The sequence below is a fragment of the Xyrauchen texanus genome, chromosome 8 (assembly GCF_025860055.1).
Source record: "Xyrauchen texanus isolate HMW12.3.18 chromosome 8, RBS_HiC_50CHRs, whole genome shotgun sequence".
Classification (NCBI taxonomy): domain Eukaryota; kingdom Metazoa; phylum Chordata; class Actinopteri; order Cypriniformes; family Catostomidae; genus Xyrauchen; species Xyrauchen texanus.
In genome coordinates this window covers 43,011,094-43,023,188 of record NC_068283.1, presented here as the reverse complement: position 1 = coordinate 43,023,188, position 12,095 = coordinate 43,011,094, and the positions used below count along the sequence as shown (strand labels likewise).

The window sequence follows — 12,095 nt, the reverse complement described above, 5'->3', positions numbered from 1 at the left end:
GCCAGTGCCCACGAGGACGCAACACCCCTTGTTGAGTGAGCTCGGACCCGTAAGGTTAGGGGCACGGCCTGGGTGTGATAAGCCAGTGTGATGGCATCGACAACCCAGTGGGCGAGCCTCTGTTTGGAGACGGCATTCCCTTTCTGCCGTCCCCAAAGCAGACAAAGAGCTGCTCAGAGCGTCTGGTGCTCTGTGTGCGGTCCAGGTAAATCGCAGGGTGCGCACTGGACACAGCAACGGAAGGGCTGGGTCTGCCTCCTCCGGGGCAGCGCTTGCAGGTTCACTACCTGATCTCGGAATGGTGTGGTAGGAACCTTGGGCACACAGCCCGGTCGCGGTCTTAGGATCACAGGCGTATCTGCGGACCGAACTCCAGGCAAGTGTCGCTGACAGAGAATGCTTGCAGGTCCCGACCCTCTTGATAGAGGTGGCGCGATCAGCAGGGCCGTCTTAAGAGAGGGCCCTGAGTCCAATTGATTCAAGCGGCTCGAAGGGGGGTCTCTGGAGTCCTGCCAAGACTACCGAGAGATCCCAGGAGGGAACTAGGCCTGGCCGGGAGGGATTTAACCTCCGGGCGCCTTTCAGGAACCTGAGGATCAGGTCGTGCTTGCCCAAAGACTTGCCGTCTACAGGATCGTGGTGGGCGGCAATGGCGGCAACATACACCTTGAGGGTGGGCGGGGACAGCCTCCTGTCCAGCCTCTCCTGTAGGAATAGGAGCACAGACTTGATAGCGCACCTCTGCGGGTCTTCAGTTCGGGAAGAACACCAATCTGCGAACGAGCGCCACTTTAGGTAGTTGAGAATGCGCATGCCGGCTACTCGTAGCGGGGCAAGGGCCGCCTCTGCGACTTTCGTGAAGACACGAGGGGACAGAGACAGGCCGAAGGGGAGGACTTTGTACTGAAACGCCTGGCCGTCGAACGCGAACCGTAGGAAGGGTCGGTGTCGTGGCAGAATTGAGACGTGGAAGTACGCGTCCTTCAGGTCTACCGCTGCGAACCAATCTAGATGCTGAACGCCAGCCAGAATATTTTTCTGCGTGAGCATTTTGAACGGGAGTTTTAACAAGGCCCGATTGAAAACTCGCAAGTCCAGGATTGGTCGTAAGCCGCCGCCTTTCTTGGGTACAATGAAGTAAGGGCTGTAGAAACCCTTCCTCATTTCGGTTGGAGGGATGGGCTCTACCGCGCCCTTGGTTAAGAGGGTCGCGATTTCCGTGCGCAGGGAACTGGCATGCTCGCCGTGTACTGCGGAAAAGCTGACGCCCCTGAAGGGGGGCGGGAGCCGGGCAAACTGAATTGCGTAACCGAGTCGAATGGTCTGGTGCAGCCAGCGTGATGCGTTGGGAAGCGAAAGCCACGTTTCCCAGCTCTGCGCTAGGGGCACCAAAGGGACGAGTATTTTGGACGTACCCGGCGGGGCCTCGCAGCGGGGCGGAACAGGTAATGCAGCGTCGGGCGGCTTCGTTGCGGCCCGAGGCTGAGGTGCTGAGAATAGACTCAAAGCACTTACCTTGCTCCGCGCACCCGGCAGGGGGCGGGTTCGTGACTGAGGAGGAGGTCTGATGCTGGCGTCCTCTGGACTCGTCTGAACCGGCCGGCCGGGGGACAGTCGTGGGCAGGCGGAAGGCAGGATCGCCGCGTCCGGTGTACCGGGACTGTTGTGATCTGAAAGCAGATTGCCGTGAGAACGGCATTTGCGGGCCAGGTGACCCAGAGGCAAAGGAAATAGCTCTGTTAATGAGAGGGGTCCACCGGGGGACGGAGTGGTCTTACCACCTCCGGAGCTAACATCTTCGGCTCTGGGTCGGCTGTCTCAGGAACGCTTGGGAGCCTTCCGGGTCCTGGAGGGGTTCGTGAGACAGGGGGCGTGCGCCGCCTGCGGGGTGCTCGACGCTGGGGCTGAGAGCTGGGCCCGGGTTGAGGCGGAGCAGGAGCTGGTTTCTTCGCAGGGGGACGCCCTCGGCGGGCAGACGGGGCAGGGCCCATAGCGGCAGGTCTGCGGCGGGGCATCATGTGAGAGATGGCCTCCGTCTGCTTCTCCACCGCAGAGAACTGTTGGGCGAAGTCCTCGACGGTGTCGCCGAAAAGGCCAATCTGGGAGACAGGTGCGTCCAGGAAGCGGTTCTTATCAGCCTCACGCATCTCGACCAGATTGAGCCAAAGATGGCGTTCCTGGACCACTAGGGTGGCCATCGCCTGTCCGAGTGCCTGCGCTGTGGCCTTCGTCGCTCTCAGGGCGAGGTCGGTCGCTGAGCGCAGTTCCTGCAGCACATCAGGATCAGGTCCACCCCCGTGCATGTTGAGTGCTTTGGCCTGGTGGACTTGCAGGAGGGCCATCGCATGCAGGGCGGAGGCAGCGCGTCCAGCCGCACTGTAGGCCTTCGCGTCGGCGCGGATGTTGTCCTACAGGGCTTGGATGGGAGTACGGGCGGCCCCGCCAGGCTGTAGGGCTACCGGGGCATAGATGGTGCGCAACTGCCCTATCGACCTGGGGAATCGCCCGTATCCGTGGCGCTCTCCGCCGTCGAGGGTGGTGAGAGTGGAGCGGGTGGCACCTAGACGAGCGGAGGCGGGGCTCTCCACGTAGGCGTCAGCTCATCATGCACCTCCGGGAAGAAAGGAACCGGGGGATCGCGAGGCCGCGAGCGGCGCCGCCCCAGGAACCAATCATCCAACCGTGAAGGCTGTGGGGAGGATGGAGGGTTCCAATCCAACCCCACGCTCATGGTGGCCCGGAAAGCATGTCGGACATCTGAGCATCGGCCTCAGCCTGGGCCTGCTGGCCCGAGGCGGCAGTCCAGGGAGTCCTCGGCATCAGGCGCCGCACTCTCCGATGCAGCGGCGAGCTCATCTGCTTCGGACTCAGGAGGATAGACAGCCAGGCCGTGAGGCGAGCTGCTATCGCCCGCGAGCGTAGACGGAAACCATCGAGCGTGTCGGGGAACGGGAGGTTCGCGGGGGGTTACCCGGCGAAACTGCACCCGCTGCCGCCCCCAAATCGCCCCCAGCGCCAACCGCACCGTCCTCAATCCCGTGGGAAGAAGGAGCAATGCGGGGTGCAGCTGGGGTGGCTTGCTTTCTGTTGAAAGCAAACCGCGACCGCACCGTGGTCATGGTCATGTTCTCGCAGTGAGAACATGAACCATCCACAAACGCCGCCTCGGTGTGATCGCTGCCCAAACACACGCGACAGCGCCTGTGGCCGTCTGAAGCGGAAAGCACTCTACCGCATCCAGGAACGACACAGGGGCGGAAAGGCATCTTGAAAAAGACGCGTCCTTAAAAGGACGTTCAACGCCGCTGTGTTTGCTCTTTTAGAGAAATTACTCTTTTTAATAGTGTGTGTGTCTGCCCTGTCGAAGCGCTCAGGGGCAACAATGCACGCCGTGCAATGTGAAGGAGAAAGCCGCTGTTGTGCGCCATCAAGATCCAACAGCATGCAGATCGTCAGAGGAAACAGGAACGTTTATAGTGGTGTGTAACTCGCAGCAAACTGCAGACAGACCATCGGCTCCGAAGAAATTTTCTGAATGAACTCCCGTATTTGCCCCGCTTAGATACCCGTATGTCTGGGGGCGGGGTATGCAAATACTGACTGCCAACTCCCATTGGCCCTTTTCAATAAGATCAGAGGTGAATATCGGCGCTCAAGAGAGACCCCTAGTGTCGCTTCTCCGACACAACGTGGAGAGAGCGACAGAAGGGGAATTCTCATTAGTATTTTAAGAAAACACTAATTTTACCTGCTCAAAAACAGCTGTTTTCAGCACGCCGTTTCAGTGCATATGACTTTAAATGATAATGAGCTTTGGTCACCCCGCCCCTCCGTTCTGGGCCTGTAACACCTGCGTACACAGTTTTTAATAACACAATAACCATAACGCGTTGTTCATTATAAACGTGGGATTATGAATTATATTGAGAACGTCGTAACGTTATGGAAAACATGCCGTAATGTACCCTGAGTGTAAACATTAGCCACATTCATTGTGAAGCGTGCAAGCGATTTGCAAAGATTAATATAAAGGTTAATAAAACGTTACACTTACTTCTTCTGGAGGTGCAGAGGGAATATAAATATTTGGTACCGAATCTTTTTTCAACAGCAGCTTCTTAGCAAAACCAGCTTTATACTGACCCTCGTTTATAAAGCAGTCTGGTGAAAAATGATTCGCGCAAACATGAACGCATTGACGTTGCTCGTGGGGAATATTCCCATCGTAAACAAAACTCAGCCACTGCGTCTTCAGCGGTTCAGATTTAGGAACATCAAAATGACTGCTGTGTTCGTTATTACACCGAAGAACAGAACACCACAATCGCTTAGGCGCCATTCTGCTCCAGTGTATCAACAATGATGACGGACTATGATTGACAGCTCCCTCACGAGTGAGGGCGGGTCTGTGTTGAAACACTGCTGGCAATCAACAATCCTGGGAGGGGCGTCCGACCGTGTGATGTCACACGGTCGAACGGCTCGATTTGAGGCAGGGGAAAATATATAAGGAGATTAAAACAAAAACACTGGATGGATTTTTATCATAATAGGATGGTTGTGTACAGGCACAGCCAACACACATTTCAGTACAATCAACTTGAAAAAGTGCATGTACCATTATATGACCCCTTTAAAGCGACCATGAAAACGATCATTTAAACATCTATAAAGCTCAAATAAAAATGTGTTTCATCAGAACAATTGTGCTTTTATTAAATTATAAGTGTCACATGTTCTTTTAAATCCAAACTTTGGCCACATTCACTTCTATTGTAAGAGCCTCATTAACTCCAGTTTTGCATATTTTTAAAGAAAAGGTGAAACGGTCCATTTAATGTTTTGGAGTAACATCATGCTTCATTGAGCTTAACTTCAGCTTTAACCCAGAATATTTATTTCATGTGTCGTGCTGCAGTTCATTCAGGATTTACATTAATGTTCATGTGTTCAACTGTGTTTATTTTCACTCTTATAAAATACATCCACTCATCTGTCATCAATCTGATCAAAACATCAGCATTACATCTCACTCTGAAAACATCATGTTACGTCCATGAATATAAACACCCAAACAACCCCTAAATAACATCTCAGTGTTGTATCATGATGTCCGGTGTAATAAAAGCAGGTCAAAGGTCACAGGGTCAATGTCAGGAGCAGACAGTGATCTGAAACACTAAAGCACAGATTACTAGAGACAGTCATAAAAACATCTTAAATGAAAAGTGTGTTTTAATGCTTCTGTATTTATATTTATATATACTGTAGTTTTATCTGCATCTTTCTTTCAGCTCTTTTAAAATCTTCCTTTGGAAAACTTCTGAATTATGCAGAGATTGAGAGAGTCGTAATATCAGTCTTCTTTGGGATAATGTTTCTGTACTGCCTCTGTAAAATCATTTACAGTAAGTATTTCTGTATTATTCTGTTCATACATCATCATGTACCAGTGACATGTTGAGAAAATGATATTAAACCGTGTTTCTGTAGATCAGCAGTGTTTGATTCAGACACAGGAACATCAACAATAATTTATCAATTAAAGAGATGAAAATTCAGATGACATGTTAAAAGTCTGTCATCATTTACTCACTCTTGTGTTGGTTCAAACCCGTGTGACTTTCTGTCTTACGTGGAAGACAAGAGGAGATGTTAGGCTGAGTCACAGTCAGAGGTCATGAATTATATATTATATTATATTATATTATATTACATATATATTGTCTTGAATTGGTCATCAGGAATGAGGGTCATATTTTAAGAGCACTAAACGAAATGAGCAAAAAATAATATTTTGATTAACTTAAAAAAGTAAGTAACCTGATGCCTTAAAATTTTGAGTTTATTTAAAATAAAATGTTCCTTATATTGAAAATGTCCAGAGATAAAAATATTTCTTCATTTAATAATAAAGTTATTGCGTTTAATTTCCTGAACCCTTCTCGTGCAAAGTTCAGCATCTTTTGGAAATGTACGGAAAGTCAAATCCGGACGTTTAATTTACAATTTCTGAACATAAAACACTTCAATGTCAGTGTTTATAACTGTTCTTCCCAACCGCCGCCATAGTTTATTTGAACTATGATGATATTGTGAAACTTTTATAATTTTTCAATCGGAGCAAAAACTTTATTTTTTCGTTCCGGTTTCAGTGTTTCGAGGCTTTCCAGAAGATTACCGGTTATAACGAAATAAAAGAACGGTTAAGAACATTATTTATAATGAGGGTAAATTGTGTTTATAAACAACATTAAATGAATCACTGCTGGAGTTTTTTCAGAGACAGATTCAGTTTATTTAATTTTAGTTTATTTGTGTATTTAATATTTTAAACAGTAAAACTGCATCACTCATATTATATTTAATGGAGCGGTCAACACTGGAAGTGCGGCCTTCAGAAGAATCATTGAACATGTCAACAACACGCGTGTAATCAACATCATTAAACACGCACATGAACTAAACTCAACATATTCAATTGACAAGATTATAAAAATAAGCATGAATGATGTTTGACAGGTTATAGATCTTATTCTTACCACAGCAAAGTCTTCATACACAATCTGGCACATGTTGTAGTCGCTTACAGCAGTCTGTGCTGAAAAAGAGTCAAGATCTTGATGTGTAGAGACACCAGCGATTAGAGTCGGGACAAGATCTTGTTGTGTAGAGACACCAGCGATAAGAGTCCGGACAAGATCTTGTTGTGTAGAGACACCAGCGATAAGAGTCGGGACAAGATCTTGTTGTGTAGAGACACCAGCGATAAGAGTCGGGACAAGATCTTGTTGTGTAGAGACACCAGCGATAAGAGTCGGGACAAGATCTTGTTGTGTAGAGACACCAGCGATAAGAGTCGGGACAAGATCTTGTTGAGTAGAGACACCAGCGATAAGAGTCGGGATAAGATCTTGTTGTGTAGAGACACCAGCGATTAGAGTCGGGACAAGATCTTGTTGAGTAGAGACACCAGCGATAAGAGTCGAGACAAGATCTTGTTGTGTAGAGACACCAGCGATAAGAGTCGGGACAAGATCTTGTTGTGTAGAGACACCAGCGATAAGAGTCGGGACAAGATCTTGTTGTGTAGAGACACCAGCGATAAGAGTCGGGACAAGATCTAGTTGTGTAGAGACACCAGCGATAAGAGTCGGGACAAGATCTTGTTGTGTAGAGACACCAGCGATAAGAGTCGGGACAAGATCTAGTTGTGTAGAGACACCAGCGATAAGAGTCGGGACAAGATCTTGTTGTGTAGCGACACCAGCGATAAGAGTCGGGACAAGATCTTATTGTGAAGAGACACCAGCCATAAGAGTCGGGACAAGATCTTGTTGTGTAGAGACACCAGCCATAAGAGTCGGGACAAGATCTTGTTGTGTAGAGAAACCAGCGATAAGAGTCGGGACAAGATCTTGTTGTGTAATGACACCAGCGATAAGAGTCGGGACAAGATCTTGTTGTGTAGAGACACCAGCGATAAGAGTCGGGACAAGATCTTGTTGTGTAGAGACACCAGCGATAAGAGTCGGGACAAGATCTTGTTGTGTAGAGACACCAGCGATAAGAGTCGGGACAAGATCTTGATGTGTAGAGACACCAGCGATTAGAGTCGGGACAAGATCTTGTTGTGTAGAGACACCAGCGATAAGAGTCGGGACAAGATCTTGTTGTGTAGAGACACCAGCGATAAGAGTCGGGACAAGATCTTGTTGTGTAGAGACACCAGCGATAAGAGTCGGGACAAGATCTTGTTGAGTAGAGACACCAGCGATAAGAGTCGGGACAAGATCTTGTTGAGTAGAGACACCAGCGATAAGAGTCAGGACAAGATCTTGTTGTGTAGAGACACCAGCGATAAGAGTCGGGACAAGATCTTGTTGTGTAGAGACACCAGCGATAAGAGTCGGGACAAGATCTAGTTGTGTAGCGACACCAGCGATAAGAGTCGGGACAAGATCTTGTTGTGTAGAGACACCAGCGATAAGAGTCGGGACAAGATCTTGTTGTGAAGAGACACCAGCCATAAGAGTCGGGACAAGATCTTGTTGTGTAGAGACACCAGCCATAAGAGTCGGGACAAGATCTTGTTGTGTAGAGACACCAGCGATAAGAGTCGGGACAAGATCTTGTTGTGTAATGACACCAGCGATAAGAGTCGGGACAAGATCTTGTTGTGTAGAGACACCAGCGATAAGAGTCGGGACAAGATCTTGTTGTGTAGAGACACCAGCGATAAGAGTCGGGACAAGATCTTGTTGTGTAGAGACACCAGCGATAAGAGTCGGGACAAGATCTTGTTGTGTAGAGACACCAGCGATAAGAGTCGGGACAAGATCTTGTTGTGTAGAGACACCAGCGATAAGAGTCGGGACAAGATCTTGTTGAGTAGAGACACCAGCGATAAGAGTCGGGACAAGATCTTGTTGTGTAGAGACAGCAGCGATAAGAGTCGGGACAAGATCTTGTTGTGTAGAGACACCAGCGATAAGAGTCGGGACAAGATCTTGTTGTGTAGAGACACCAGCGATAAGAGTCGGGACAAGATCTTGTTGTGTAGAGACACCAGCGATAAGAGTCGGGACAAGATCTTGTTGTGTAGAGACACCAGCGATAAGAGTCGGGACAAGATCTTGTTGTGTAGAGACACCAGCAATAAGAGTCGGGACAACAGAAAATGGAGTCATTTATAAAGTTTACAGAGAAAAAATCTTCTTTGTCTTCCCTGATTTATTTAATATAATTGTACGTTTATTATTATTATTATAAGTTTATTTTTTAAGCACATTTACAATTTTCAGGCGTTGAACCAAAGTGCAAGTTAAGAATAATAATTAAAATAGTAATAAATAAATAAATCAGATTAGAAAGGTAATAAATAAAAAGGAATAACAGGAGAAAAGCAAAAATAGTAAAAGCAGAATTAATAAATCACAGTAAAAAGGTAAAATATTATTTGAAATTTACATTTACATTTATGCATTTGGCAAAGCGATTTACAGAGCCCTTATTACAGGGACTTATTACAGGGACAATCCCCCTGGAGTAACCTGGAGTAAAGTGCCTTGCTCAAGGACACAATGGTGGTGGCTGTGGGGCTCGAACCAGTGTCCATCTTATTACCAGATTACCAGTTATGTGCTTAGACCACTACACCACCACCACTCCATGATCTGTGCATAAATGTATTGATTTCCATCAGTTTCGTCAAACCCCAAAACTTTAAAGAAGTGACGCTCATGTAATATATGTTATAATAAACATCACAGACATGATTTATTCATCTGAATTCATCTGCTCTTGTTTATTAACACATTCAATTATTATTATAAACTGTTATTACAATAACTGAAAACTGAATCAAACATTTGGATCCTAAATATTGTCAATATTTCCCATATAGTTTTAGTTGCAAAGATTGGACAGAAACGTGGACGGATATTTGACATATTTGATGTTGTGGTTGATCTGATCTTTGAGATTCTGCCAATATTACAATTCATTCTTCTGTTCTACATGTTTGGATCAGGCAGAGCAGGTGAGTCACATTTATTATTGATCTGGATTCATTTGCATTTGCTCTGTTCTTCACATTAATACCAAACATAGATAAAACATATTTGTAACGTTCATTGCTCCTAGTGCCACATTAAAACACTCATAATGAAATACTGTGAATCTGTTGTTGTCAGTTATCTTCATTAATGTGATGACTCTCCTGCTTTTAGGACTCATCATCGTTGTGCTTTTACCAGTGATGCTAATAATGACAAATGAAACAATGTTTTATAGATGCTACTACAGGCTCGGCTGTAAGTATTTAATGATTTCTGATCCGATATCTGTTAAAACTGCATCAATAACTCAGTAAATGATCATTGTTATGAACTATTAAACATTATTCTGTCATTATCAGTCATCATGAATTTATGGCACTCGTCATCTTTTATGGTTGACCGTGTGAATAAGAGTAAATAGTTTTTAAGAGAAATTAATCTCCAGTTCTTCACTGATCTCAGTCTTGATCTGATCTGGGGTCAGTTGTGAGATGTTTTCTCTGTTATCTGATCATCATTGTCTTAAATTCACTTTTAAACCGTGATCAGCTTAATTTCTGTTAGTATGAAGAGTTTAATGAAGGAAAACTTTCTCACACTTTCATCTCTTTCAGTTTCACTTTCGGTCCTCAGAACAGTGCAGTTAATATTAATGTTTGTGATGAATGCAGTGATGATGGGTTTTCTCATCATGACACTGGAAACTGAAACAGGTATGATCATTATTACACAGATAATATGAGAATATATTCATAATACAATGTGTCACACAGATAATATGAGAATATAATCATAATACATTGTACATTTTTAGTATATGATCATGATATTGTTTCGGGATGAGCAAGAGACAGACACAGTGGGTGTGTTGACAAGTTTCGGAGAGGCATTTATTGGAAATAATAATAAAGGTAAAATGTCCATAAAAGGGGAAAATAAAGTGCCCCCTTTTATAAATAAAGTATATGGGAAATAGGTTCGTAATAAAGGGGGAATCTGGCATCCTCGCGGTGAGACGGGGCTCTGTGAAGGGTGGGGTAGTGTCTGTGGGATGGCCCAGGGCCCCGGGCATGAGCTGGGCCTCTTGGGTCCACAGTGTGAGGGGCGGCGGTGTCTTCCCAGGCCCGCGGCAGGTGAGAGGGGAAGGCGGTCTCCAGCCCGTCGGCTGCGATGAGTGCAGTTCTCCACTGGCGACTCATTTCATCCGTCCGGGGGTCCGAGGAGCCTGTCCGGCGGCACGACCACTCGTCTGAACACCCCCTGATCTGATAAACATATTTACGCTAAGTTGATTTTTTTATAAATTCAGTATTGTGCTTGGTAAATTGTGTACGCACATTTCAATGACACATTTGTGAGTACGTAATTTTCCACACACAAATCTGGATTTATAAAAGATAAACTTCCGGACACTCTTGGCTGTGAGTACTAGTGATAGATCGCTGAATCTTTTATGTGACTCGAGTCTCAGAGAGGGATTTGTGCACATGCGCTATGGGGTGCCGTTTGTAAAGTGGCTCACGCTGAAAATAACAGCAACATTTTGTCACATTTAGCTTCAAACAATGTTTAAAAATCTGGTATGAATTTTTGACGGTCACTTTTTAGCACATTTACAACAATATTTGTTAACATAGAGATATTTTAAATAGTTAAATCTAAATATTAAATGCTACACTTAAATGTTAAATGTTAAATATAAATGTTAAATATAAATATAAATGCTAAATATAAATATAAATGTTAAATATAAATATAAATATAAATGTTATATCTAAATGTTAAATATAAATCTAAATGTTATATCTAAATATTAAATATAAATCTAAATGTTAAATCTAAATGTTAAATCTAAATGTTAAATCTAAATGTTAAATCTAAATGTTAAATATAAATGTTAAATATAAATATAAATATAAATGTTAAATTTAAATGTTAAATATAAATATAAATATAAATGTTAAATCTAAATGTTAAATCTAAATGTTAAATCTAAATGTTAAATCTAAATGTTTCGTGTGAAACTAAATATTTAGCTAATATGCAAATTTAAATGCCGGTAACCGGAAGTGCCAAAATAAAAGCTCGAGGAGGTCAGTGGGTAGTGTCAAATAACGAATAAAAAACATCTCATCAGGGAAATGGACTCTTGGACATGGATTATCATGATAAAAACTAACTAAAATAATAAGCACGTTTGGATAAACTGTAACTGTAAACAGTAGACTACTTTGAGGTTTTAGTGTCACTTTTATGAAAGATGAGGGACTTATGACCTGTGGCCATTCGACTGATCTGTCATGTTTGCTTGCATAAAGGCCAGCAAGAGCCAATCCCTACCCGCCCCTGACCAGGAAAGGTACTGTCGGTCATGGCCGCTCTGTGAAGATGTCAAACGAATCGGCGTTAGCCGAGAACATCGGCAGAGACGTCCTGGCGGCTATACAAAATTTCCAAACGTGCTTATTATTTTAGTTAGTTTTTATCATGATAATCCATGTCCAAGAGTCCATTTCCCTGATGAGATGTTTTTTA

The 12,095-nt window shown here is 44.8% G+C and overlaps 1 protein-coding gene across 3 annotated transcripts in view; it reads left to right on the top strand.

Moving 5' to 3' along the window:
* Positions 1–12,095, top strand: part of LOC127647776 (uncharacterized) — a 417,720-nt gene that overhangs the window by 396,433 nt on the left and 9,192 nt on the right. For all 3 annotated transcript variants that reach the window (XM_052132240.1, XM_052132239.1, XM_052132238.1), the window contains exons 10-13: positions 5,295–5,408; positions 9,407–9,541; positions 9,732–9,815; positions 10,175–10,273. In XM_052132240.1, coding sequence (XP_051988200.1) covers positions 5,295–5,408; positions 9,407–9,541; positions 9,732–9,815; positions 10,175–10,273 — 432 coding nt within the window. The remainder of the gene's footprint in view (positions 1–5,294; positions 5,409–9,406; positions 9,542–9,731; positions 9,816–10,174; positions 10,274–12,095) is intronic.